The sequence below is a fragment of the Lemur catta genome, chromosome 11 (genome assembly GCF_020740605.2).
Source record: "Lemur catta isolate mLemCat1 chromosome 11, mLemCat1.pri, whole genome shotgun sequence".
In the NCBI taxonomy this organism is placed as follows: domain Eukaryota; kingdom Metazoa; phylum Chordata; class Mammalia; order Primates; family Lemuridae; genus Lemur; species Lemur catta.
The window spans coordinates 70,394,350-70,419,105 of record NC_059138.1 but is presented as its reverse complement, the minus strand read 5'-3'; the positions used below and the strand labels follow the sequence as shown (position 1 = coordinate 70,419,105).

The following is a 24,756-nucleotide window of genomic DNA, read 5'->3' as shown; positions in this document are numbered from 1 at the left end:
TTTTTTTTTTTTTTTTTTGAGACAGAGATCTCTCTACTGCCCGGGCTAGAGTGCCGTGGCGTCAGCCTAGCTCACAGCAACCTCAAACTCCTGGGCTCAAGCAATCCTCCTGCCTCAGCCTCCCGAGTAGCTGGGGCTACAGGCATGCGCCACCATGCCCGGCTAATTTTTTCTATATATGCTTTTAGTTGTCCAGGTAATTTCTTTCTAATTTTTTTAGTAGAGACGGGGTCTCGCTCTTGCTCAGGCTGGTCTCGAACTCCTGACCTTGAGCGATCCAGCCGGCCTCGGCCTCCCAGAGTGCTAGGATTACAGGCGTGAGCCACCACGCCCGGCCCGCTTCTAGTTTTTTCTGTTCCCTTATATCAGAATCCACTTGGATAATATTTAGAAAAGCTAAGGTCAATAAAAGCTCATGTGGTGACTTAAAATCTTCAAAAGGGTTTACGCGTTAGAGATGAAGTTTGGAGGTCGAGGTTAGGGATGCGCTTCCCAGGCACCTGGCTCAGAACACACGCCCCCTGCGCGCTCTAGGCTGAGCGCACACAAAGCCTCGCGGAGGCGGGGCCTCGTGACGTCACAGAGGGGCCCGCCCCCTGACGTCGAGCACTGGGGAGGCCAGAAGGTTTCTGGCGGCGTCGGCGCCATTTTGCCGGGGCCTGCGACCGAGTGGGAGTGGAGTGGAGTGGCCGTTGTTGCTGACTCTTTCCTCCTCCCCACGGTCCAGTCAGCGGGTTGATTAGGTCATCGGCCCTCGAGCCGAGACTTGTCTCTTATTTAGTTCTGGGGGAGCGCCTGGCCGACATGAGTGACATAGAGGAGAACAACTTCGAGGGCAGAGTGAGTACAAAGCCGCGGGAGCCGTCTCGGCGGCGGCCCGATGCTCGGGGTTCACGGGGACGAGCGCGGTCGGGCGGGGTTGCCGGGAGTCCTGTGAGGGCCCGGGGGAGCAACCTCTGCAGCCATCGCGATTGCTTCCTCGCATCCTAAGATGGCTTCTGGGTTCTACTCCTTCCCCAAACGCTATGGATAACACCCCTCACCCTTTTTTTGGAGGCTGACTGATACCTGGACTCCTGGGTCCTAATCCCTTCCCCCACCCCTGAGGCTTCCCTGTCTCTGCTCCGAGGTTGGGGCCCCGTCGCGGTGGGGCGGGAGGCGGCGGCGGCAGGGAGTTCCCCTCCGGCCGGATAGTGGTAGGTACTTCCTGCGGTGGCATTTCTGGCGACCCCGAGCATCGTAGAGGGCCTCGGGGTCGAAAGTGCGCGGGGCTGTTTTCCGGGCGGGGAGAAGCTGGCGTGGGACTAGCTGGGGCCTGTGTCTCCTTGGCTCTCTATTGCAGTGAGCGGCCGCGTCTCTGTCGGAACCGGCGGCGTTGCGTCTATAAAGGCGAAAGCCTTGAGGTTGAAGGTGGGACGAGCCTAATGAAGTGGTTAGTCAACGACCGCACCGACCCTTAAGCGTTCTTAAGACGAGAGCTGTGAGGGGAAAACTACGCAAGGAGCCCTTTTACCCTTAATGTCCCTTCTACTTTCCTTTCCCTTCAGAATGAATGTGGAAATGCTATAACGCCTTATTTTTCTAATTCCTTGATGTTGGGTTTTTTTTTTCTCTTTATATCTCAACTTCTAATGCTTTTCTTCCTGTGACCTTTCATCTAAAAACTGACCACTCCTTTACAGGTTTCTACGGTAAAAAAAAAAAAAAAAAAAAAAAAAAGGGAATCTTCTTTCTTTAAATAACTGAACGAATTTCATGGCTCAGTATTTTAAAAATAACTAGTCAGCTTATACTCTTTAACTAAAAGGGGTACCTGAAAATTAACAGGCCCTGTCCCATTTCACTTCTCAACCTCATCCTTCAGCAAAGAGGGGTCAGAAGGTTTTATTATTTGGGATCGGTTGAAAATAAACATCACAAAGAATACGTTATCCCCCAGCTTAAATGTACTAGAACCTTTATCAAGGTTTGAGTTATATTTCCAAAGTTACCCTAGTAGTGGAAATGGGTGGAAGTGAGTTAGTGTGAAACCCTGAAAAGAAAACAAAAGCCCCAGGCAACATGTTCCGGCTGTTGTGTTGGTTCTAGTCACGAGGGGAAACACTAAAAACACTTGTTAGGCTGTGCTGGAGGGAATGAATTTTGTCCGTTTTGGAAGTTCTTGGAACCAGTCAGTCAAGTCAGAAGGTCACTTTAGGCTTCAGTTCTTCCTGAGGAAAGAGATTTTAGAGCAATAGGTTAGAAACAATGAAGCTACCTTTAATTTCTTTGATTGGATTTTTTGGAAATGAATAGGTGAACCTGCTCGTTTTTTAGGATGGTATATTAATTGTCCCAATAGAACTTTGTGAAATCATGCCATAAAAATATTTGGTGATAGTTGTAAACTGCTGCTGGTTTTGAAAATGTTAGGTAGTTATGGGAAAAAAATTTGCTGTCCATTCATCTTTCCTTCGATTAACTTTCATAACAGAAAAATGTTTTTGTTAATATTCTGATTTGGTTTGTGGGGAAGTGAAGAGGACTGCTAGTGGGACCTTGTTAGCTTTAGTTATTTTTAAATTTGTCATCAAATGGAGGAAAGGAGTAAGTTCTAGATATTGTCACCTTACCTACCTACGTAAGTAATATGTGAGATTCCCACCCACTTTTAATCTGAAATGTGTGTAGGCATTGATGATTTATTTACTAGAAATAAAGGGCCCTCTTCTGGCCCTTTGTGATCATAGTAAATATTTTTCACAAGTGGTACCCAGGTGTATTTTAGTGTAAATCAACTCAATTGAATGATTAATGCTTCCAGGCTCATATATTATGTCTTTTTAGTTTTGTGTTTTAATTTTTTTAGGTTGAGGTAATTGTCTTTATTTGTAATTAAAGAATTAGGAGAATGCTGGAAGCTTTTCTGAAGGTGTCTCTTTTTTATTGTTTCTTAAAGCAATTTAATGTTCACTAGTGCTTTTGGTTTTTAAACTACAGTGAGTACTTTCATCTGCTGACTATAAGCCAGTTGTAATACAACTGCTGTGTCCTTATTTTTGTACCTTAAGATACCTACATACAACAACCACTTAGGCTCAAAAAAGGACTTTCAAATGATGGGTGTTGAGGTGTTTAAATAGTTATTAGACTTCAAACTTTATTTAAATTAGGGAAAACATTGGCAATATGTTAGGGTTATCAGAAGTGTTTGTGGAGTTACGAATAGTTTTTGGATTTAATTAATATTTTCCCTTTATGTAGGAATTCTTCAATGAGAAGGATGCCTCTAATACTTTAAAGTGCAATTTCATTTGCTTTATGTAGATTATAAATAGGGCACATATTAAGCGTATCTTACTAAGAAGACATTTAGAATTATAGAGTAACTTTCTAGAGGCCACCAAGCATTAAAGAAACAGGACTAATATTAATATTGCCTACTTTTATAGCATCTTAGAATCTACCACCCTAAAAATCTTGATATGTTTTCTAATGTACTGTTTGTGGTAATCTTGCAAGGGCTGGAGTCACGTTAGCATTTTAGAAATGAAAAAAAGTACATTGTACTTCAGTGTCTCAGAGCTATTAATGGAGTTTGCAAAAAGCAGTTACTGAAGCTTAATTTTCTGTTATAGACTAATATCTCTTCCATTTTAAAGGACTAGAGTAAAAGAACTTTAGGAAAGAAAATATAATTGTCTGGATTCTGTTGTAAGTAACTCAAGATGAAACTCAGTGATAAGAGCCTTTTTAGTAAGGACAGGTCTTCTTGAGGAAGAGGGAACTTGCAGTCTACTTTGAGATGACTGACAGTTCAAATCAGGGCAAAAATAAATGTATAGTCAAGTTCTGTGTGATGGAATTAATAAGGAATTCAGAAAATGAGCCTGAGCAGTTTTGTGAACTAGGAGAACAGGAAAGCTTTACCTAGATATAAAACTTTCAGTAGATTTTATGATTAGGGAAACGAATATTGATTGTATGGGTATGACAATGAGGAGGTTATGCTGGAATAGTGAAACATGAATCTGATTAAATATGCAGTCAGATAATGGAGGATTTTGAATACTAGATTTAGGGATTTGGGCTTAATCCAGTATGCTCTAAGGTGCTAATATGGCTAAGGTGCCACCTATGAATCCTTAATTCTGGGAGGGGCATAATGAAAGGAATATTAGGCAAGACCAGAGATTGGTACAGGAAGGGCAGCAGGAAACACTTGACATATTTTCTAAGAAAAGAAATCATGAAAAAATCTGGGCTAAACAGGATAGCAGTGCAATATAAAGAATTAAGGAGACTTCTAGCCATAGGGAAATAAAAGGGAACACAAGAGATAAAAGGAAAAATTGAAAGAATGAATTAGACAATTTTTAAGGGATCTAGGAGAATAATGGTGCCATTAAATAGATCCATTAAACAGTTTCCTGGGAACATGTATATCAGGTTAACAAACATTTTAAGTGGAAATGTCCTCTGGAGCTAGAAGTGAGGTTGGCGATTGAGCTGTGGCTTTGCATGTCATCTTCATAAAAGTAATGAATTGTTTACTTCATTCAGCTTCAACTAAAATGAGGATTTTGACCTCAAAAAATTTTAGTGCCCATTATACAAATTAAGGGGAATGGAGATAAAACCTTTCTTACCATTTTACTTATTTTATTTCCCCACTCCTAACTTTTTAAAAATTAAACTTTGTTGTGCAATTCTTTTTCGTGCAGTAGCCCAGTGTTTACAACAAAGGTTAATGATTCTTTATTGTTTAGGGGCCTATCTTATAATTCCACAGTTATTTATGCTTTGTAGTACAGTTGAAGAGGAAAGATACTGCTTATTCTCACCTCCTTTTCAGGGTTTGTTCTGGCTTTTTGAGTAAAGTGCCCTTCTTATTATATGAGGTGATTAGATGATAAAAGTGAAGAGCAAAACAAAAATTCATTTGTACCAATTTGGAATTAAAAGTTGTATGTGTGAAGATATTTTGATAAAGAATAGAAGAAATAGGGGGAGGTTTTTTCATTTCTCTGAAACCTGATAATGTTAGAAGTGGTGATTACCTCATTCAAAACCCAACTTGGCAACTGGCTCTTTTTTTAAATAAAAGAAAATCTCTTAAATTGGTCTCTAAATTTTTAATGAAATTTTAAAATAATCACTATGAGGGATATCGTAGCATGTTAGCTTTAAAAAGACTTATTCAGCTACTTAAGCAATTTAATTTTGTGTATCTCACCAAATTGACCTGTTACAAAAGGGTAAAACCTTCCTTTCTTATGGTAGCGATAGTATTAAACCTGAGAAAGTCTTATTTGTTGTAGATTTAATTTATTTTCCTAAAATTAAGTACTATCATCTAATTTTAATGCTTTTTTATTGTTCTACCCTTCACCCCCATTTAAGCAGAGAATTTGTAAACTTAAGGAAACATCTCAAATTTTTATATTTGAGATTCTTTCACTGAAGGGTGCTCATTTGCTTAATGTATGTAGAAGGCAGAATTTTGAAAAGGAGCAGTGCAAGTAATTATACCCATAGTGCGTAACTGATTTTTATAGATGTCACAGATGCTTATACTTTGTACTGTTTCTAACGTGAGAATAAAGAGCCTTGAGATCTAAAAGAATGTCAAGGGGCCGGGCGCGGTGGCTCACGCCTGTAATCCTAGCACTCTGGGAGGCCGAGGCGGGTGGATTGCTCAAGGTCAGGAGTTCGAGACCAGCCTGAGCGAGACCCCGTCTCTACTAAAAATAGAAAGAAATTATCTGGCCAACTAAAAATATATATAGAAAAAATTAGCCGGGCATGGTGGCACATGCCTGTAGTCCCAGCTACTCGGGAGGCTGAGGCAGTAGGATTGCTTAAGCCCAGGAGTTTGAGGTTGCTGTGAGCTAGGCTAACGCCACGGCACTCACTCTAGCCCGGGCAACAAAGTGAGACTCTGACTCAAAAAAAAATAAAAATAAAAATAAAAAAATAAAATAAAAGAATGTCAAGGGATTTAAATTTAGGGATGAGAGTCATTTAAAAAAAAGCAGACAAAGTAAACTTTGTCTATAGGCTTAATTTTGTAAATGAACTGAACTTTTTTTTACCTGTAGCATAACTCTGGTAGGATAACAGGTATGAAATGACATGAATAATCACCATAGTAGTTTCTTAGAACTTGTCTGACAGAGTAAAAACTTTAATAGTATCATTGGGTACTCGGGCATCAACTAATCCTCGGGCCTTTGTAAAAGGTGTGTATTCACACAGTAAGCGAATTAATACTGATTATTTGTTCATATGTTCTAGAAGATTTAGCAGGACAGAAGTGGAGGTGAGAAAATGGTAGCAGTCAGACGTGGAAAAGATTGTAAACACTACAGAAAATTTGAGAGGAGGATAATAAAAGAAAATGTAATTCTCCTTCCTCCTTTAAGTTACTTCCCTATATAGTTGTGTATAATACTTATTGTCTGGTAATTTTCAACAAGGGTGTGAGTGACTAGGCCTGACTGATCTGAGGGAGAAGAAAAGTAATGATTTTTCCTTGAAACCAGGGCCCTGGCATCTGATTTACCCAAGATTCAGAAATACTCTGACACCAGAAGATGAGAGCATAAGCAGAGAATGCTATAACAGGTTCTTAGCACTTTGATTTTAGTTGCTGTTTATCAGTTTTTAATACAGCTAAACCACTTTAGTCCTTATAAACAAACAATTGTGGCATGAGTTTAAGTTTGCTTATATAAGTGCCAATTACTAAATCATTTTTTGTGAGAGAAGTTATTCCAGAACTATTCCAAACTTTAGAAAATACACATACACAAGTGTTACAGCTCTTTTAGAATTTTTCTAGCAGGTGTTCTGGTCCTTACTGGAAAACCCCTAAAATTTTAAAAAAAAAAAAAAAGAAAAGAAAAGAAAGAAAGAAAGAAAATATACATACAGTATTAGAATATTTTTGAGCCTTTGCAGATAAAAACCACTTAAAATTCATTCAAAATGCAGTGTAGAAGTATAACCTTAAAGGAAAGGAAATTATTGTTTAAAATAAGCTAATATTATAAGCAAACAGTATTTCTTTTTAAAGGATTGGTCTAATAGCAGTTATGGTTTAAGAAGAGACTGGAAGTGTTTCTTTAACAGCCTAAGAATTTGTAAAAGAAGTATCCTATCATATTCAAGAGGAAGGAAGCAGAAACTCTTATTTCTGTAGACTGAAATTTAGTAAATACAGTTTCTTACAAGTCCCAAAGAATGAAGTTCTTAGTATAATAAATATTGCAAGATATTTGGGTAATTTAAGTACATTCTTCCCCCTTTGGGGACATATGATTTATCTAAATGCACTAGTGTACTTCTATGGAAATACAGCTCCAGTTTCATAAAGTATTAAGGAAAGTATATTTTGGGTAAATTTGCTTTGCTCGTACTGTGTACTAGTATACTCATAGACTTGGATTTGTGTAAATTTGGTACTGTAACCTGGCGTAGAATTTGCCTGGCCTTAATATTGGAATGGGTTACAATGTAGCATTTATATTAGTTTATGTGTTTATTTTAATGAGTATTAAGTACTAAGCATATGTATTACGTTGGGTTTTTTCCTTTCATCTATAATATGATATAGGCCTTATTAAAAGACTGCAGTTATTGCTTGTAGGAATTATGTTCTACAACATATATATAGTACATAAAATAACCCAGATTAAAAGAATAGTACATGGTTATTGTTATGTACAGTGTGTAAAATACATGGAAAGATATCAAGATACCACCAGAGATATCTTGGTAATAAAGACAAGTTAAAAACAAACAAGTAGATAAACACCAGAAGAAAAACCCCTTCCTAAGCAGGTTGTGCAGTGCCTGGGTTCCAGTTTATAGCATATGAGGTAGACTGGAGACCTGTTTAAGATTTCTTTTAAAATCTGTGATATGAGTTGATTGAATCATTAATCTGCCCATTTCAACTTGGCAGCATATATTTTTAATAGTTGTTGGATCTAGGAGCCAGGTTACTGAGGAATTTGTCAACTTCTTGACTTGACAGCTGTAAGAACAGGTGGTTTGGTAAAACAGGGCAGATACCACCTCTTCCCAGCATCTAATTTTTTTGTTTGTAATTTCAATTCAGTTTTTAAATTCTGAATGGTTGTATAAATTCCTTTGAAAAGATTTGAAATTATTTCATAAGCAAGATAAGTTAAAGATAGAAAAGGATTATCTAGCATTTGTCCCTCGTAAAGGACTCCTTGTGGCTTGATTTTTAATGCAGAGTTTAGTGAAAGTGACATTTATTTGGTAGCAGTTTTTGAGAAATAAGTTGCTTTAAAATTGTGAATATTAATATGACCTTTTTTTTCTTTGTAAAGGCTCTTTATTAACCACCAGTTCTTAAAATGATGGGCCATTTTTTTGGTATTATAGTAAAAATGTTTCTAAGGAATTAGTTAATTTTGTACTTGGTAGTTTATTCTTTTGGTTAAGTTTACTACAGCAGTTATTAACTTTTTAGGAAAGTCTCTAGATTGTTTTTGGAAGTTAAAATGATAGGGACAACTTTGTAACTAGGTGTTAGAGGGACCTGAGAGGACTATTTTAATCTTGGATGATTCCATGAAGAAATTTATTCAGATTTAGATTTCCCAGAGATGTAAAGTGAAGAAGGGCAGACAACAAGAGGTTAGGCATTTGTGATACCTTGGGTAATATCTTGCTGATGTCTCTCAAAAAAGACATCCTATCATACCTTAATGCTTTGTTTTACTACTCCACAACTGGGATTTAAAATTCAAATTTTGAGATGTTATTAACTGTTTAATATAAGATTCTTATTTCTAGCTTAGTAAAATTAAAGGTTTACAGTGTGTCACAGAACAAAGCCTTCTGATATGTGTGTGTAACAAGGGCTTTGGTGATGTTCATAAGTATTATTCTAGCTACTGCTATTCAACAGTAGCATAAAGGAACGTTATGCCAGAGGGTCTGTTTCATAGAAGGGAAAGCCAAAAGAGAAAGGGGGAAAGATATTCTTATCAGTTTAGTTAATGAACCAGCCTGTGAAACTTCAATTGCAAGCAATTTAGCCATACCTTTTTGTTGTTGTTGTTTAAGTACTGACTATGCTGCTTTTATAGTTTCAATGAGTGGAAAAGCCCACATTGCTATGCCTGCTTTCAGGCATCTGTCCAGGAATTTTGAGGGTATCTGAGGTGTAGTGAAAGATTTGTTCTAGGTAGCTAAATGAGCATGATTGGTATTGAACAAAAAGGTAGCTATATATTTCAGTTTTGCTTTCATCTGAAAACATGGATAGACCTAGTGGCATTAATACAGTTCTTGATAAGTCTTTTGATATTAAACTTGAAGTAAAGGCAAAGTTTTAAGAAAGGTGTTTTTAAAAGTTGTGTGATAATATTATGGCATAAATGAAAATTGGTATGAAATTGGGTAATTACAGTAATAAGGCTTAAATGGACAGAGAAACCACATTGTCAGTCCTATTTGGGTCATAATCATCTCAGCTGTCAAATTTTAAAACAAGTTTTTAATCAGTTATAAATCATATATTATTTGGAAAGTTTTTATTTATATTCAGCTTTTTCAGAAACTAGTCAGTTTTCTGATATATAATCACTGAACAGAGTACAAGTATACATAAATACATAAAATATATATAAAAACTATGAGCAATGCCTTCGATGTCATAGGCAAAAAAAAAACTGAGCAAAGAGGTGGGATCAAAGATAAAGATCATGATACAAATTTTGTGACTTCTTGCACATTGTGATGTTATTCCATGTGCATTTTAAAGTGGCACAGTTGCAAAAATGCATATTTCAGGAATTAACAAGCCATGGGGGAAGTTTTAAGAATTTCATTCTTCTTCCCCTTGTTTTTTTCAGTATGCTTGTTTGTCTTCAGAACAAATTCTTTCTAGTTAAATTGGAATGAGCAAAAATAGTGATGAAACAAAATTGAGAGAAGATGTTAGTAATTTTGCTACTTTTTTGACTTCTTTGAACCTTGGCATTTGTGCTATAATGCACCAGTTTAGATAGGTGTGTGCAAATATTTCAGCCTGGGATGCTTTGCTTTAACTATATCTCCATTTCTTAGCATGGCTTAGTGAGAGCTTCTTTTAAGAATTTCCAGGTTATAAAATAGTGAAAATTTAACACTTAAGTGGGGGGAAACTACAGTTAATGTTAGATTTATATTTGAATTAAGTATATTAAAATTGTTTACATTTTAGGAACTAGAATGAAACATGAAAGGGGAGGAGGGTGAAGAGTATGGTAAAAAAGAAAGACATTTAGAGAAATTCAGTAAACTGTCAGAAACTAGACTTTTGAACAATTTTAAAGACTATAAAATTGTTTTTTTTAATAAACTAGTTATTTGCACTTTACCTGCTGGCTTTTCCATTTGGTAGATAACATTCTGAACTCCAGCAGAGTTTTATAATCCCCACGTGCTTAAATATACTAAATGTTCTTTTTCCATTAAGGTTAATGTTCGTGAAGAAATTGAAGAGTTTTTTCCAAGAATGTGGAAGATAAATCAAGATAAAAGAAGGCTAATGAAAAGTATTAAAGATCAGAAAATTAAAATTGAATGGGGGAAAAAATTGAACAGAAGATTGGTCAGATAGAAGCACTTGAATGTTTTTTTTAAGGCTATTTTGAATTGTTTGAATTGGGGAAGAATACACGAAGTATGAAAAATGAAAAACTCAATGAAGAATGAAGAGAAGTAGAAAGCAAGAGTGAAGTAGAATTAAAAGAATCTGGAAGAATGAATGGGTCCTAGGTTAAGTAAATGTATGGTTTATGTTCCAGTGTCTGTATGATCAAGTTGTAGATGAATTTGCATGATTACTTAGTTAATAGAGAATTGGTGATCTGGTTCAAGTAGGGTATTATTGAGGACAGTTAGCAGTATTAACGATGGGTTATTAATGAGCTGAAATTTTTTCTGGAGGGTATTGCCTAACCATTTGTTTTTCAGGAGCAATCAATATAAATAATTACGGTACTTTAAATGTTAGGTGTTAGGCATCTACGTGACCAGTGCCATTTGTAATACTGTCTTCTTTGTTAGGAGTCTCGCTCTCAGTCAAAATCTCCAACGGGAACTCCTGCTCGTGTAAAATCGGAGAGCAGGTCAGGATCTCGTAGTCCATCAAGAGTTTCCAAACACTCTGAATCCCATTCTCGATCAAGATCAAAATCCAGGTAAGTGTGTTTAAAATAATACTTAGTGTTCTTCTTGGGTTTTTCATGACAAAGGAGTTTCAGGCTGAATTTTGTGTAGCAGTTTCATCAAAGAACCAAAATCATGAAGTATAATTGTTTTCCTCAGAGTTGAAAAATGAATAGGCTGGGTGCAGTGACTGAAGCCTGTAGTCCTAGCACTTTGGGAGACTGAGGTGAGGCAGAGGCATCGCTTGAGGCCAGAAGTTTGAGACGAATCTGGGAACATAGCCAGACCCAGTCTCTACAAAAAATAGCTAGGCATGGTGGGGTATGCCTGTAGTCCTAGCTACTCGAGAGGCTTTATTTGAGCCTAGATGTTCGAGGCTGTAGTGAGCTATGGTAGAACCAATTCACTCCAGCCTGGGCAACAGAGCAGAACCGTGTCTCAAAAAATCAATGTATTCTAGATAAAGACTTAGATAAGAATCATTTCTTGGCCCAATTAATCTGTTGGATACTAGCTATTAATACAAATTAAATATTGATTGAGGCAGGGTGTGGTAGCTCACACCTGTAATCCTAGCACTCTGGGGAGAGCAAGGCAGGAGGATCTCCTGACCTCAGGTGACCAGCCTGAGCAAGTACGAGATCGTGTCTCTACAAAAAAATAGAAAAATTAGCCAGGTGTGGAGGTGTGCACCTATAATCTCAGCTACTCAGGAGGCTAAGGCAGGAGGATCACTTGAGCCCAGGAGTTTGAGGTTGCAGTGAGCTACAATGATGGCCACTGTAGCACTATAGCTAGGCAACAGAGCGAGACTGTGTCTAAAAAATTAAAATGCAAAATAAATAAATATTGATTGATTTAAATGTGCTTGGCATTTGAGACAGTATTTGATTTTATGCCAACAATATTTGTATAAGAAAAAGGAAGTTTTCTCTATTGGAGACTTGCATGTAATTTATGCAGAAAAAGTTTGATTTCTATACTGGTTGGTTAACAGAGTGAGAAGCATTTTTAAGATTCACATTCCAGCTGTATATTTTACCTGATGATTATGACTGTGTAGATTGGAGCTCTGGTCAGATGTAATGGTGGGGGGGGGTCCCCAGGTGATGCAAGGCCCCAACAACAAAAACTCTACTGAGCTGCTGCAGAGTACACTGTATCAGATGTCCCAGGTATACTGGGGTGGGATAAAAAAGTTAAAAACCTGGACAGTTTTAGTTTGATCAGTCATTGTCATTTCTTGGATTTCTTCGGTAGAGACATAGAATTTATATCTTTGAAAAGTCTGCTTGCAAAGGGGGATGACACGGAAGAATCAGTTAAAAGGCTGTACTTTTCTTGATCCATAGTCATGCCATTTTCTGTTACATTCGGGATCTAACTCAGTGCTTGATTTACTAACACTTCAATTATTTAATTGAATACGTGTGCAGAATAACACTGGGCAGAATTTAAATGTAGAAATAGAAATGAGCGTATTTATACCCTAAGGCAATAAGCACTTGCTGCCCTCAGCCTAGAATTCTCTTCACTCAGATAATTCTTATGTCATTTGATTGTCACCCAGGAACATAAAATGGCACACATGGTTTTTATTCCCTTACACTTAATTTCTTTTTTCATAGTATTTGTCACTGTCTGATTTAAAGAAAACATAGGGACTCTCGAACAAGAGTTTTGATGTCTCACTTTCCTTACTATTTAAAAGTAACAGTTGATATTTTAAATGAAGAGTGTTTTTATTTTAAAAATTGGGACTAGGCGAGGTGGCTCATGCCTTTAATCCTAGCACTCTGGAAGGCCAAGGCGGGAGGATTGCCTGAGCTCAGGAGTTCAAAACCAGCCTGAGCAAGAGTGAGGCCTCGTCTCTACAAAAAAATAAGGAAAAGTTAGCCGGGTGTGGTGGTGTGTGCCTATAGTCCCAGCAGGAGGCAGAGGCAGGAGGATTACTTGAGCCCAGGAGTTTCAGGGTGCAGTGAGCTGTGATGATGCCATTGCACTCCAGCCTGTGCCACAGCGTGAGAATCTGTCTCCAAAAAAAAAAAAAAAAATGGGGACTGTAAATTAGTAGTGCTAAGGAAAATGGGTAGGATCAAGTCCCTCCTTAGTTTTATTCCCTTTCCCATATGTTCTTTTTTTTTTTTTTTTTTAACTTTGTAACATGTATTGAATGCCTTGTAGAAGTTATTTTGTGTGACTGTCATCACTACTGGTCTGAGTAAGTTTAGTTAAGGGTAGATCATATGAATGGTAAGTAAGAATGTTGTGGATTACAGGAGGCTGAGGAGGGATAACCGCTTCACAGCAGGGGTTTGAAGTCATAGAGATCTATGATTGTGCCACTGTACTCCAGCCTGGGAGAAATTTGTTGAGTTAATCTTTTAGGCAAAAAGAGGACTGTCTGATGGCCAGGCGCGGTGGCTCACACCTGTAATCCTAGCACTCTGGGAGGCCGAGGCAGGTGGATTGCTCGAGGTCAGGAGTTTGAGACCAGCCTGAGCAAGAGTGAGACCCCGTCTTTACCAAAAAAATAGAAATTATTTGGACAGCTAAAAATCTATGTAAAAAAAATGACCCGGGCATGGTGGCACATGCCTGTAGTCCCAGCTACTCGGGAGGCTGAGGCAGTAGGATCGCTTAAGCCCAGGAGTTTGAGGTTGCTGTGAGGTAGGCTAATACCACGGCACTCACTCTAGCCTGGGCAACAAAACGAGACTCTGTCTCAAAAAAAAAAAAAAAAAAAAAAAAGAGGACTGTCTGAGAACTACTAGGACTAATGAGTTAGGAGATGAACTGGAGAAGCAGCAGTACATGGATGAGATGATGCAGAAATCATCTGTAAATGAAAACAAAAAAGTATCTATTAGATGAGGTGGGCATTTAGGTTGTTGATTAAATAATTTAGCAGATATTTTATTACAGGCTAAAGAAAGATTGGAAAGCAAATGGTACTTAGCAGTGAAAGAAATATAGAACTATAGGGAGAAGATGGCAAGAATCAAAGGATTTTATTGTGGTAGTTTTTTTTGTTTTTATTTTTAAAGAAGATAGAGTCTTAAAACGTGTTTGTAAGGTGAAAAGGGTGAGTATAGAAGGGATTGACTAAGAACAGGGAGGAAGTTACTTGTAGTGATTTAAGAGAATGAGAAGAAGAATACCCTTTGCTCAGAAAGGAGGAGGAAGGAGCTGGGAATAGGCAGGGATAGTGTATACATCCTTGGAAGAGGGAAGGGTGTTGGTTCCAGTATTTTTACCTAAATTTATTTCTCTGAAAGGTCAAGGTCAAGGAGGCATTCTCATAGACGTTACACTCGATCCAGATCCCACTCTCACTCTCACAGGAGACGATCTCGAAGTAGGTCATATACACCAGAATACCGGCGACGAAGGAGCCGAAGTCATTCTCCAATGTCTAACCGGAGAAGACATACAGGCAGCAGGGTATGTGGTTTATAAAAGTTAATGAAAACCTGTTTTCGCTTTCCTATGTGTTAGTCACGATATAACATCTAGCTTTTATGAAAGCTCAGCTATTGTTTAGAAGTAGTACTCCAGAAACCTCATTAATCTGCTTTTTAGCTTTCAAAATGAAAAAAAGGAAAACTTTATGTCATAGCCGTACTAATAAAGGACATGCCACCATCTTAGTAAGCTTACGTGTTTTATGACATAAAGCAGAGGGAATGTGTTTTCTTTTCTTGACTTTTGAATAGTTTAAAAAGAGATGAAATTTGGAAAGAAATACATTGCAAAAATTAAAATGAAAAGCATAAACTGAGTTGAAAATATTGAGATACAACGTTTTATGAGGAGGGGTAGGGAAATAGTAAGAACTCTAATGATGATAGCTAACACTTTTATTCAGTACATTTATACTCTTAACATCTGTGCATGTGAATTATGTTATGGATAAGAAGATTGAGTCTTGGGTGTGTGACATGGAGGGGTTTTGGGTTTTGTTTGCTTTGATTTTTGCTTACTTGGCAGAGCCCAGGTAAAGCCCACCCAGTAAAGTTCCTGTGCTTAACTGGTATGCTATGTTGTGCTTCTCCCACGTGATACTCACTTAACTGTGGTAGAGTACATCATTATTTAATGTTTTGAAATCTGTACATAATATTTCTTAAATCTAGATTGTGGAAACAGAATATCCTTGCTAAAGAATGAAAATGGAGGAGAAGGAGTCATATTATAGATCTATTAGGGATATGAAAAATTTGAATAAATTAGAAATACGGTATTAAACTGAGGGTGAATTCTTAGGATAGATTGTGAAAAATTGCTGAGCTACAGTGGAGTGTTGGAACACTTTTATTCAGGCTATAGCCAGGAGGTATATATATTTCAAAGAAGGCCTAAGTGTATTGCGAACTGTAAAATGTGATTCATCTGCTTTACTTCTCTTAAAATCTTATTTCCAAATGACTAGAAATTATATATTCTTTGTGTATTGGATGAGGTGTTCTAAATAAAGTATTTCTGTGTTTTTTAATTTTGATTTTAATTTGGAGTTTTAATTAAATTTAAATAACATTTATTCAATAGGCAAATCCAGATCCCAACACTTGTCTTGGAGTGTTTGGCCTCAGTTTGTATACAACAGAAAGAGATCTTCGTGAAGTATTTTCTCGATATGGACCATTGAGTGGTGTCAATGTAGTTTATGATCAGCGAACTGGGAGATCTCGAGGATTTGCTTTTGTGTATTTTGAGAGAATAGATGATTCCAAGGAGGTAAATTTGTTTTTATAATTTTCATTTAAAAAAATTTTTTATATGCATGATTATAGTACTGAGTTACTATTAAAAGTTGACTGAAAGACTCCCAATTCTGTAAACTTTATGTCCTCTCTAACTCTGACCTGAGTCAAACTCTGCTTCTCTATATTACAATTGGAGTGGCCATGGTTTCACTTTATTCAGCTTATGCTTTCTGGTTTAGGTATGTCAGAGTGAAATCTGGCCTTGTAAAGTGAGCTGTTGGTGTTTGAATTCATGGAAAAAGTAGTGTTTAAATGGGGTTTTTTGTTGTTTTTGTTTTTCTGAGACACAGTCTCCTTTTGTTGCCCAGGTTAGAGTGCCGTGCCGTCAACCTACTTCACAGCAATCTCAGACTCCTGGTCTTGAGCAATGCTTCTACCTCAGCCTCCCGAGTAGCTGAGACTACAGGCATACGCAACCATGCCTGGCTAATTTTTTCTATATATTTTGAAGTGTCCGGCTAATTTGTTTCTATTTTTAGTAGAGACGGGGGTCTCGCTTGTTGCTCAGGCTGGTCTCGAACTCCTGACCTCCAGCGATCCTCCCACCGCAGCCTCCCAGAGTGCTAGGATTACAGGTGTGAGCCACCACGCCCAGCCTAAATGTTCTCTTTTCTGTAAGCCATATTGATGCTCCAAATGGATGATTAAATTGACTTTTGAAAATTAGAAGGCCCTGAGAAGTGGCATGGACCTATAATCTCAGTACCTCAGGAGGCTGAGGAGGGATGGTTTGAGGCTGCAATAAGCTATGATTATGCATGCCACCACATTTCCAACCTGGGTGACAGAGTCAGACACGGTGTCTCTCTCTCTCTCTCTTCTCTCTCTTTTTTTCTTTTTAATGATGTTTAGGTTTAATCTATTTAACTTTTGTCTATAATTAGCTTCCCGTGTATAGATGCAGTGCTTTATTTTTCTATTCTCTAAATATTCATGTATTCTGTTCGATAATTGAAAAGTAAGGCCGGGTGCTGTGGCTCACGCCTGTAATCCTAGCACTCTGGGAGGCTGAGGCGGGAGGATCGCTCGAGGTCAGGAGTTTGAGACAAGCCTGAGCAAGAGCCAGACCCCGTCTCTACTAAAAATAGAAAGAAATTATATGGACAGCTAAAAATAAATATAGAAAAAAAAACTAGCCGGGCATGGTGGCACATGCCTGTAGTCCCAGCAACTCGGGAGGCTGAAGCAGGAGGATTGCTTGAACCCAGGAGTTTGAGTTTGCTGTGAGCTAGTCTGACGACGCGGCACTCTAGCCTGGTCAGCAGAGTGAGACTTTGTCTAAAAAAAAAAAGAAGAAGAAGAATATATGAAAAGAATTGATACTTTTTCTTATTTGTTTAATGCCATTCTTAATTTGCCTAACAGTGATCCTAATTAATGTCAGTGATTTGAAATAGTGCCATTTTAATGTATTAGATATTGAATTAAAAGGAAACAGTAGGCTTGCTTTCTCTTTACTAAAAGTTCATAGTAATTGTGTTAGAAAATTGCATTTTAAGGAATTTGAAGTTCAACATTAAAGTTTATCAGACCTTAAAAAAATTGAAAAGTATTGGTATTACTTTTTTGTACCATTTTACATGTGATAGCAGTTAGACATAGGACATGACTGCTCCGTGCTTGAAAGCAACATAATCATAATAAAAATTGGCCTGTGTTTCAGAAAGAATAGATGCTTTTGCCATCTGGTGGAGATAGAAACTAAGGATGCTGCTAAATAGTATGCAGTGCATGGGGCAGGAGCAGGAGTGGAGGCACAACATAGAATCACTAGTGCTCCAAAATGTCAGTAGTGCTGAAGTTGAGACACTATGATTCTAACAAGATATTTCAGTTTGTACATCATTTATATAATAGGCACTCTAATGTCTTGTCAGAATCATGATTTTATTGAGTTGTTATGTATATATGATTTATTTATTCCTGTTCTTAAAAGAAAAAGGTATAGATTTAGAGATAACAGGATATCTGACCTGAAGTGAAAGTTGCAAACTACAAACAATAACACAATTTAATTTTTTTGTGTGAAATTTGTCTGTCTTATCCCTTGGTTTTCCCCGTAACTTATCACTTGGTTTTCTGGATAAAATAAAAATGGCAAATTTACTTAGATTCCAAAGAACTTCTTGCAAGTATTTCCATTTGCTGAAGTGGTTAAATTATCATTGCGTTTATTGTTATTAGTGCCTAAGGGCAAAGTGATTAGAAATGTGAGCTCAGGTATAAAGACATAGGACTTGTTGCCATATTTACAAGTTCTTTATATTGGGAGTTCACTAGGTGGCAGTGTGTTATCTAAGGCTGTGGTCCCCAACCCTCGGGGCTCTGACCAGTACCAAACTGGGCCTCAGGCCTGGAAGTTTAATCTGTATTTACAGCCACTCCCCACCCTCTCATCACTGTATAAAAACTGCCTCCTGTCAGATAAACGGCAGCATTAGATTCTCATATGAGTGTGAACCTGACAAACTTTGCGCATGCAAGTGTTCTAGGTTGTGCCCTCCTGTGAGAATCTGATGCCTGATGATCTGAGATGGAGCTGAGGCGGTGATGCTAGCGCTGGGGATCGGCTGCAAATACAGATTATCATTAGCAGAGAGGTTTGACTGCACAGTAAATGTAATGTGCTTGAATCATCCCGAAATCATCCCAAAACTCTCCCCCTCACCCCCCGCACCCTTCCCCTTGCATGGAAAATTTGTGGTTCATGAGACTGCTCCTTGGTGACAAAAAGGTTGGGGACCCCTGATATGGAATGGTTTGGCTAGTTTAGACTTAAACCAGTTTCTGAAGTGGTTTAGCTAAAGTGTCCATACATTAGAAAAACCAAAACTATTGGTGTATATGTAGTGAAGATAAATAAACTACTTGCCCTTGCTGTTTGAGAAAGAAGCACTTATAAAAGAATTTTGATTTTTGAAATTTCAAATAGAAAATGTGTTGAGTTTGTTGCGGTTTTGGTTTTCCAGACATTTATGAGATACATAGAATTCCTTTTTTTTTTTTTTTTTTTTTTTAAGTTGAGGGTTTTTTGTTTTGGGGTTTTTTTTTTTGGTTTTTTTGTTTTTACCAGAAGTAAATAATATTCTCAAAGTCGTTCTTCTGAAAACTGAGACCAAAGGGACAAATCTTGATCTTCTACAAGCATAGCCTCTTGTCAGCGTGTAGGTGTTAATTATAGCACAGGAATTAGCTCTTTCAGAAGCTGGGCAAGGAGGCCCACATCTGTAGTGCAACTTACTTGGGAGGCCTGAGGCAGCTTGACCTGCATGAACCCAGGAGTTCAAATCCAGCCTGAACAAGAGCAAGATCCCGTCTCTACTAAAAATAGAGAAATTAGCCTGGCGTGGTGCCATGCACCTGTAGTCCCAGCTACTAGGGAAGCTGAGGCAGGAGGTTCTCCTGAGCCCAGAAGTTTGAGGTTGCAGTGAGCTACGATGATGTCACTGCACTCTGCCCAGGGCAACAGAGCAAGACTCTGTCTCAATCAATCAATCAATCAATCAATCAATAAATAAATAAATAAAAACGAAGAGGCTGGTTCGATGGTAGTAGGCTATCAGAACTTATTAGTGTCACTAAAGTTGGTATACAACCCCCCCACTGCTAAATTTGACTGGCTTTAAAAAAAGAAAAACAAAAAAGAAGAAATAGCTCTTTGAGGGACTCTTAAGGTGAAACATTTGTGAATTACATTAGAATTGTGTCCTTATTGGTTCTCAGTAAGAGGCTAAAAGGCATTACTATAATATGTGTTTGTACCTGTTTATGTCATTTTTTCTGGGCTGCTCACTGAGTCTCATCAGTATACAGAACTGTAAACTAAAGAACAAGAATGGTGGAGGCAGGTTATAAATAGAACCTATATAAAGCTTAGCTCACCCTGTTTAATATTTGTTTGTTTGTTTTTGAGACAGAGTCTCACTTTGTTGCCCAGGCTAGAGTGAGTGCCGTGGTGTCAGCCTAGCTCACAACAACCTCAAACTCCTTGGCTTAAGCAATCCTACTGCCTCAGCCTCCTGAGTAGCCGGGACTACAGGCATGCGCCACCATGCCCGGCTAATTTTTTCTATATTTTTAGTTGGCCAGATAATTTTTATTTCTATTTTTAGTAGAGACAGGGTCTCACTCAGGCTGGTCTCGAACTCCTGACCTCGAGCGATCCACCCGCCTCGGCCTCCCAGAGGGCTAGGATTACAGGCGTGAGCCACTGCGCCCAGCCCGTTTAATGTTTTGAAGTCAGTCTTTGTAAGTGAAATGGCAGTCTACCTGGGCGACGTAGAAAAAGTTTAGCTTGAAGAGAGTTCTTATCCCCATTCTCCTTGTTGATCTTGGTGGTGGTGGGAACTGAGCCAGAGCTGGAAAATTACTTGGAGAAAAGTTTATTAACTACACTTTGGGCTGAATAAATTAAAATGTGTTCTGTACAGTGTTGAAGTCTAGAAATGTCTCTTCAGTCCCTTATCCAAGTTACATTGCTGTTATTTTCAAAATTGGGAGTTTATTTACAGTGTAAATACTCTGTGTTTAATTTTTAAGTAATGATCACTTCAAGGCTAATGAATTATGCGTTACTTTCTGTGCCTGTTCTCCATTATAGGCTATGGAAAGAGCAAATGGAATGGAGCTGGATGGTAGAAGAATTCGTGTGGATTATTCTATCACCAAGAGAGCACACACACCTACACCAGGCATCTACATGGGCAGACCAACTCAGTAAGATTTTTTTAAGTTTTGTAAGCTAAACTATGAAATCCACCAGAAATGTATGCAAATTTTGATCAACTGGAAAATAAAATGGTTTTTTCCTATAATTAGAGTTGAAAGTTATACATTCTTTGAGACTGGTGATTTTTACCTATATATGTGTGTGTGTGTATATATATCTGAGCAGGAGAGCTCTTTGAAACTATCAAAGTATGTTCCTGTCTCTTCTCCTGCTACTGTACAAATAGGAAGAAAATTATTGAATATTAGAAAAATATCATATGCTATTTATATATTTATTCTTTCTGTTCTTATGTGACCTGGGAAGCCTCTATGTATAGGCAGATTTTATTGAGACTAGCTAGCATTTGTTTTTTTTAAAAGCCATAGTTTTTAAAATGAGCAAAACATTAATTAAGGGGCTTTTGTATAATGTTTTTAAATATACAACCAACAGCAGAGGTATTTCTTGGTAGTGAAAACAGGAATACAGTTGTCCTTCGGTATTAGAGGAGGTGTGGTTCCAGGTCCTTCAGGATACCAAAATCCAAGAGTGCTCAAGTTCTTGATATAAAATGGCGTAGTTTTGCACATGACCTATGCACATTCTCCCATATACTTTAAATCATCTCTATATTACTTATACCTAATACAGTGTAAGTGGGGTTTTTTGTGGGTTTTTGTTTGTTTTGGTTTTGGAGTTTTTGTTTTTTTGTTTGTTTGTTTGTTTTTGAGACAAGGTCTCTGTTGCACTGGGCAGAGTGCAATGGTGTCATTGCAGCTTACTGCAACCTCCAACTCCTGGACTTAAGCGGTCTTCTTGCCTCAGCCTCCCAAGTAGCTGGGACTGTAAGGGTGTGCCACAACGCCTGGCTGATTTTTCTATTTTTAGTAGAGAAGGGGTCTTGCTCTTGCTCAGGCTGGTCTTGAACTCCTGAGGGCAAGTGATTCTCCCACCTCTGCCTCCCAGAGTGCTAGGATTACAGGCATGAGCCACTGTGCCCTGTCATGTAAGTGCTATTTAATAGTTGTCACCCTATATTGTTTAGGGAACAAAGACAAGGGGGAAAAAGTCTGTATATGTTCGGTACAGACAGTTTTTTCCCCCAGAAATCTATCCTTGAGTTGGTTGAATTCATGGATGTGGAACCCCATGGATATGGAGAGTTGACTATGTAGGCTTTTTTTTTTTTTTTGAGACAGGCTCTCACTCTGTCACCCAGGGTAGAGTACAGTGGTGTGATCATAACTCACTGTAACCTTGAACTCCTGGGCTCAGGCAATCCTCCTGCCTCAGCTTCCCAAGTAAGCTTGGACTACAAGCGCAAGCTACCACATCTGGCTCTTTTTTTATTGTTTTGTAGGGATGAGGTCTTACTGTGTTGCCCAGGCTGGTCTCAAAACTCCGGGGCTCAAGCAGTTGATCCACCTTGGCCTCCCAAAGTGCTGGAATTAGATATGTGAGCCACTGCACCCAGCCTAGGCTTTCATTTAATTTAAAATTTTGTTGGGGGAAGTGTGGGTTTTGGCAAGGAGAGCCTAGAGAAAACTAAAGTGAAATTAGTGCTCCTATGTTTAGGAATTTGGAAGATACCAAGAGAAAGGAGTTAGAGTTTAAAGACTTGAAATTGTTCTAGTGGTTTTGCTGCTGGACCTAAGTGTAACGTGGTTAATTCTCTTTGGGGTCCAGGATTAATTGCCTTTCAATTAGTCATAGGGATGCACATCTTAGCATTTTGACACTGCTTCCCAACATAGTACTTCATTTTACCTCATTGAGTAGTCCTGATAATTTGGACAATGCTTTTTAATAGAAGAATACTTTATAGTTTTGAGAGTTTTGTGAAAGCATTCTTGGCTGTGTATATACTGAATAAGAAGCCAAAAGCAGAATACCATGGGAGTCAATAAAATGAGATATAGAGGCAATTGACATGAAAGAGTTCTTTCTCCGTTTTCTCTCCTCCCTCCATTTTTATTAAGCTATCAATTTGTAGTAAATTTTTCTGGAAAATATCATTCACACTGATGTCACTGATGTAAAATTTTTACATTTTTCTATAGTAGTGGTGGCGGTGGTGGTGGTGGAGGTGGCGGCGGAGGTGGAGGAGGCGGCAGACGTCGAGATTCCTACTATGATAGAGGATATGATCGTGGGTATGACAGATATGAAGACTATGATTACCGGTACAGGTAATGTTTTAACTTGAATTTTCTGTTCAAGATTAGATGATAGTGTTATTTGACACTTTTGTGTTTGATATGTATGAATAAAACTTGATGGTTACAATAGATTATATATGATGCTTTGATAACAGGTTAACTGTTTTTGCCAATATTTTGTTGTGCCATGTGCTTACTGTTCTAGTCTCTTTGGCACACAGAGAACTTAATAGCTTTCATATTGTGTACATTATTTTAAGTGATGAGGAATTCTTACTTTCATCTGCCTCAGTGAAGTGATAATGTAGTATGCTAAGTAATCTTTTGTTTCTTACAGAAGAAGATCGCCCTCTCCTTATTATAGTCGTTACAGATCACGATCAAGATCTCGTTCCTATAGTCCAAGTATGTGAACTTTGCTTTTGTAGTGTTAGAAACCTCATTTCTAATTAATGGCTGATTTTAAAACATTGGTGTATATGGTGGCATTTAGTGGATGGAAAAATATTAGGCAAGGCAAATTATAATTGTCATATTAACTTTTTTTTGCTCTTTCTCTTTCAGGACGCTATTGATAATGGAATGGTTGCAGTTGAGAACGTTTTTTCTCTTTCTTTTTTTCTGTCTTTCTCTTTTTTTCTGTAATTCTGGATTTCCCCACGCTTCTGATCCTTCCTACTCCTTAAAAAAAACTTTAAAAAACTCTGTGGTTTATTCAGCATCTACACTTTTGTCAATTGTGTTGCTGTTTTCCACCCCTTTTATTGTACTCTTAAAGATGTAATTGTTGTCATTTGAGTAGTTAAACATCTTGAGTAAAAAAGGAACCCCAGTGTTAAAATGCTTTGTAAATGATTTTTCTTTGCTTTCACAGAAGATAAACTCCTACCTAATCCCATGGAGAAAGAAATGATGTTTTAAAAGCTTCTTTTGTGTTAGATATTGTATTAGAGATCTGCATTTATGATGAGCTCCCTTTTTTTTTTTTTTTTTTTTTAATTTTCTTTGGGGAAAATATTAATAGTAACACTTGCAGTAGTTCAGTCATGTCAGGTTTGTCTGGGGTGTCATGGAGCAGTCAAATAGTTGAGTTTAGAAAGTTTGAAGCTATAGAAGAAAACACTTGCCCATTTCTTTGGAAGTACAGAATTTTTGAACCTTAAAAATTAAGTCATTTTTAGAGTTGAAAAGCTCGCAGACTCCTACAAAACATGTATTTGAAATACATGTTAAACCTTAAAAACTTAAAGTGTGATTTTTGTGTTAAACTTATTGAAGTTTAAGTATTCCCTTAATCAGTGAAGGACAACCCTTATTTATTACCTAGAGCAATTGTATAATTTGCTGTTAGAAATTTTGGTATTGGGACAATGGTTAAGCAGGTTATTGTATAGTGTAGAGTCCTTAGAAGACACATGTGGGGAAATGTCATCTTTCAAATAAAAGTTAATTTCTTTGAAAATGGGCTTGTCTCATTATTGTACAACAATAGAGAAATATAACTGGATTGATTTATGAACACTTATGAACTGTTCTTCCTCTTTCCTATATTCCCCCAATACGTATTTATATAAAAGTTTGCTCATCCTGAGTTTTCATTTCCTAATATTTATCTTTTTTCGAATATTTTTTTCTTCTACCTGAATGTTTAATCCTTCTCTCCTCTTTGGTCTTTTTGTTTTTTTGTTTTTTTGTTTTGTTTTTTTTTTGTGAACCACGCTGTAACTAAGAATATTAAGTACCAGCACCATGCTGAAGGAAAGATAAATAGGTTGTTCACACTTAAATGACTGCAGTATAACATAGGAGGAGGGTATTTAGGATGTGTGACCTTTAAAAGGTATTAGGAGCAGTAGGAATAAAATTAGATTATTACAATATTAATATCTGATCATTTGGATCAGAGAATTTTGTTTTTTAGGGTTTTTGTTTGTTTGGTTTTTTT

The 24,756-nt window shown here is 37.6% G+C and overlaps 1 protein-coding gene and 1 non-coding gene across 2 annotated transcripts; both read left to right on the top strand.

The window, feature by feature from the left end:
• Positions 1-585: 585 nt before the first annotated feature.
• On the top strand, positions 586-24,273 carry TRA2A (transformer 2 alpha homolog). The gene is made up of 8 exons (XM_045564332.1): positions 586-840; positions 11,074-11,207; positions 14,454-14,619; positions 15,724-15,912; positions 20,542-20,657; positions 22,713-22,841; positions 23,149-23,216; positions 23,376-24,273. Exons 1-8 carry the CDS (start codon positions 805-807, stop codon positions 23,384-23,386), a joined length of 849 nt encoding a protein of 282 aa, XP_045420288.1. The 5' UTR covers positions 586-804; the 3' UTR covers positions 23,387-24,273.
• On the top strand, positions 6,793-6,854 carry LOC123647857. The gene has a single exon (XR_006738388.1). It is a non-coding gene; the product is annotated as a U7 small nuclear RNA (small nuclear RNA).
• Positions 24,274-24,756: the final 483 nt, after the last annotated feature.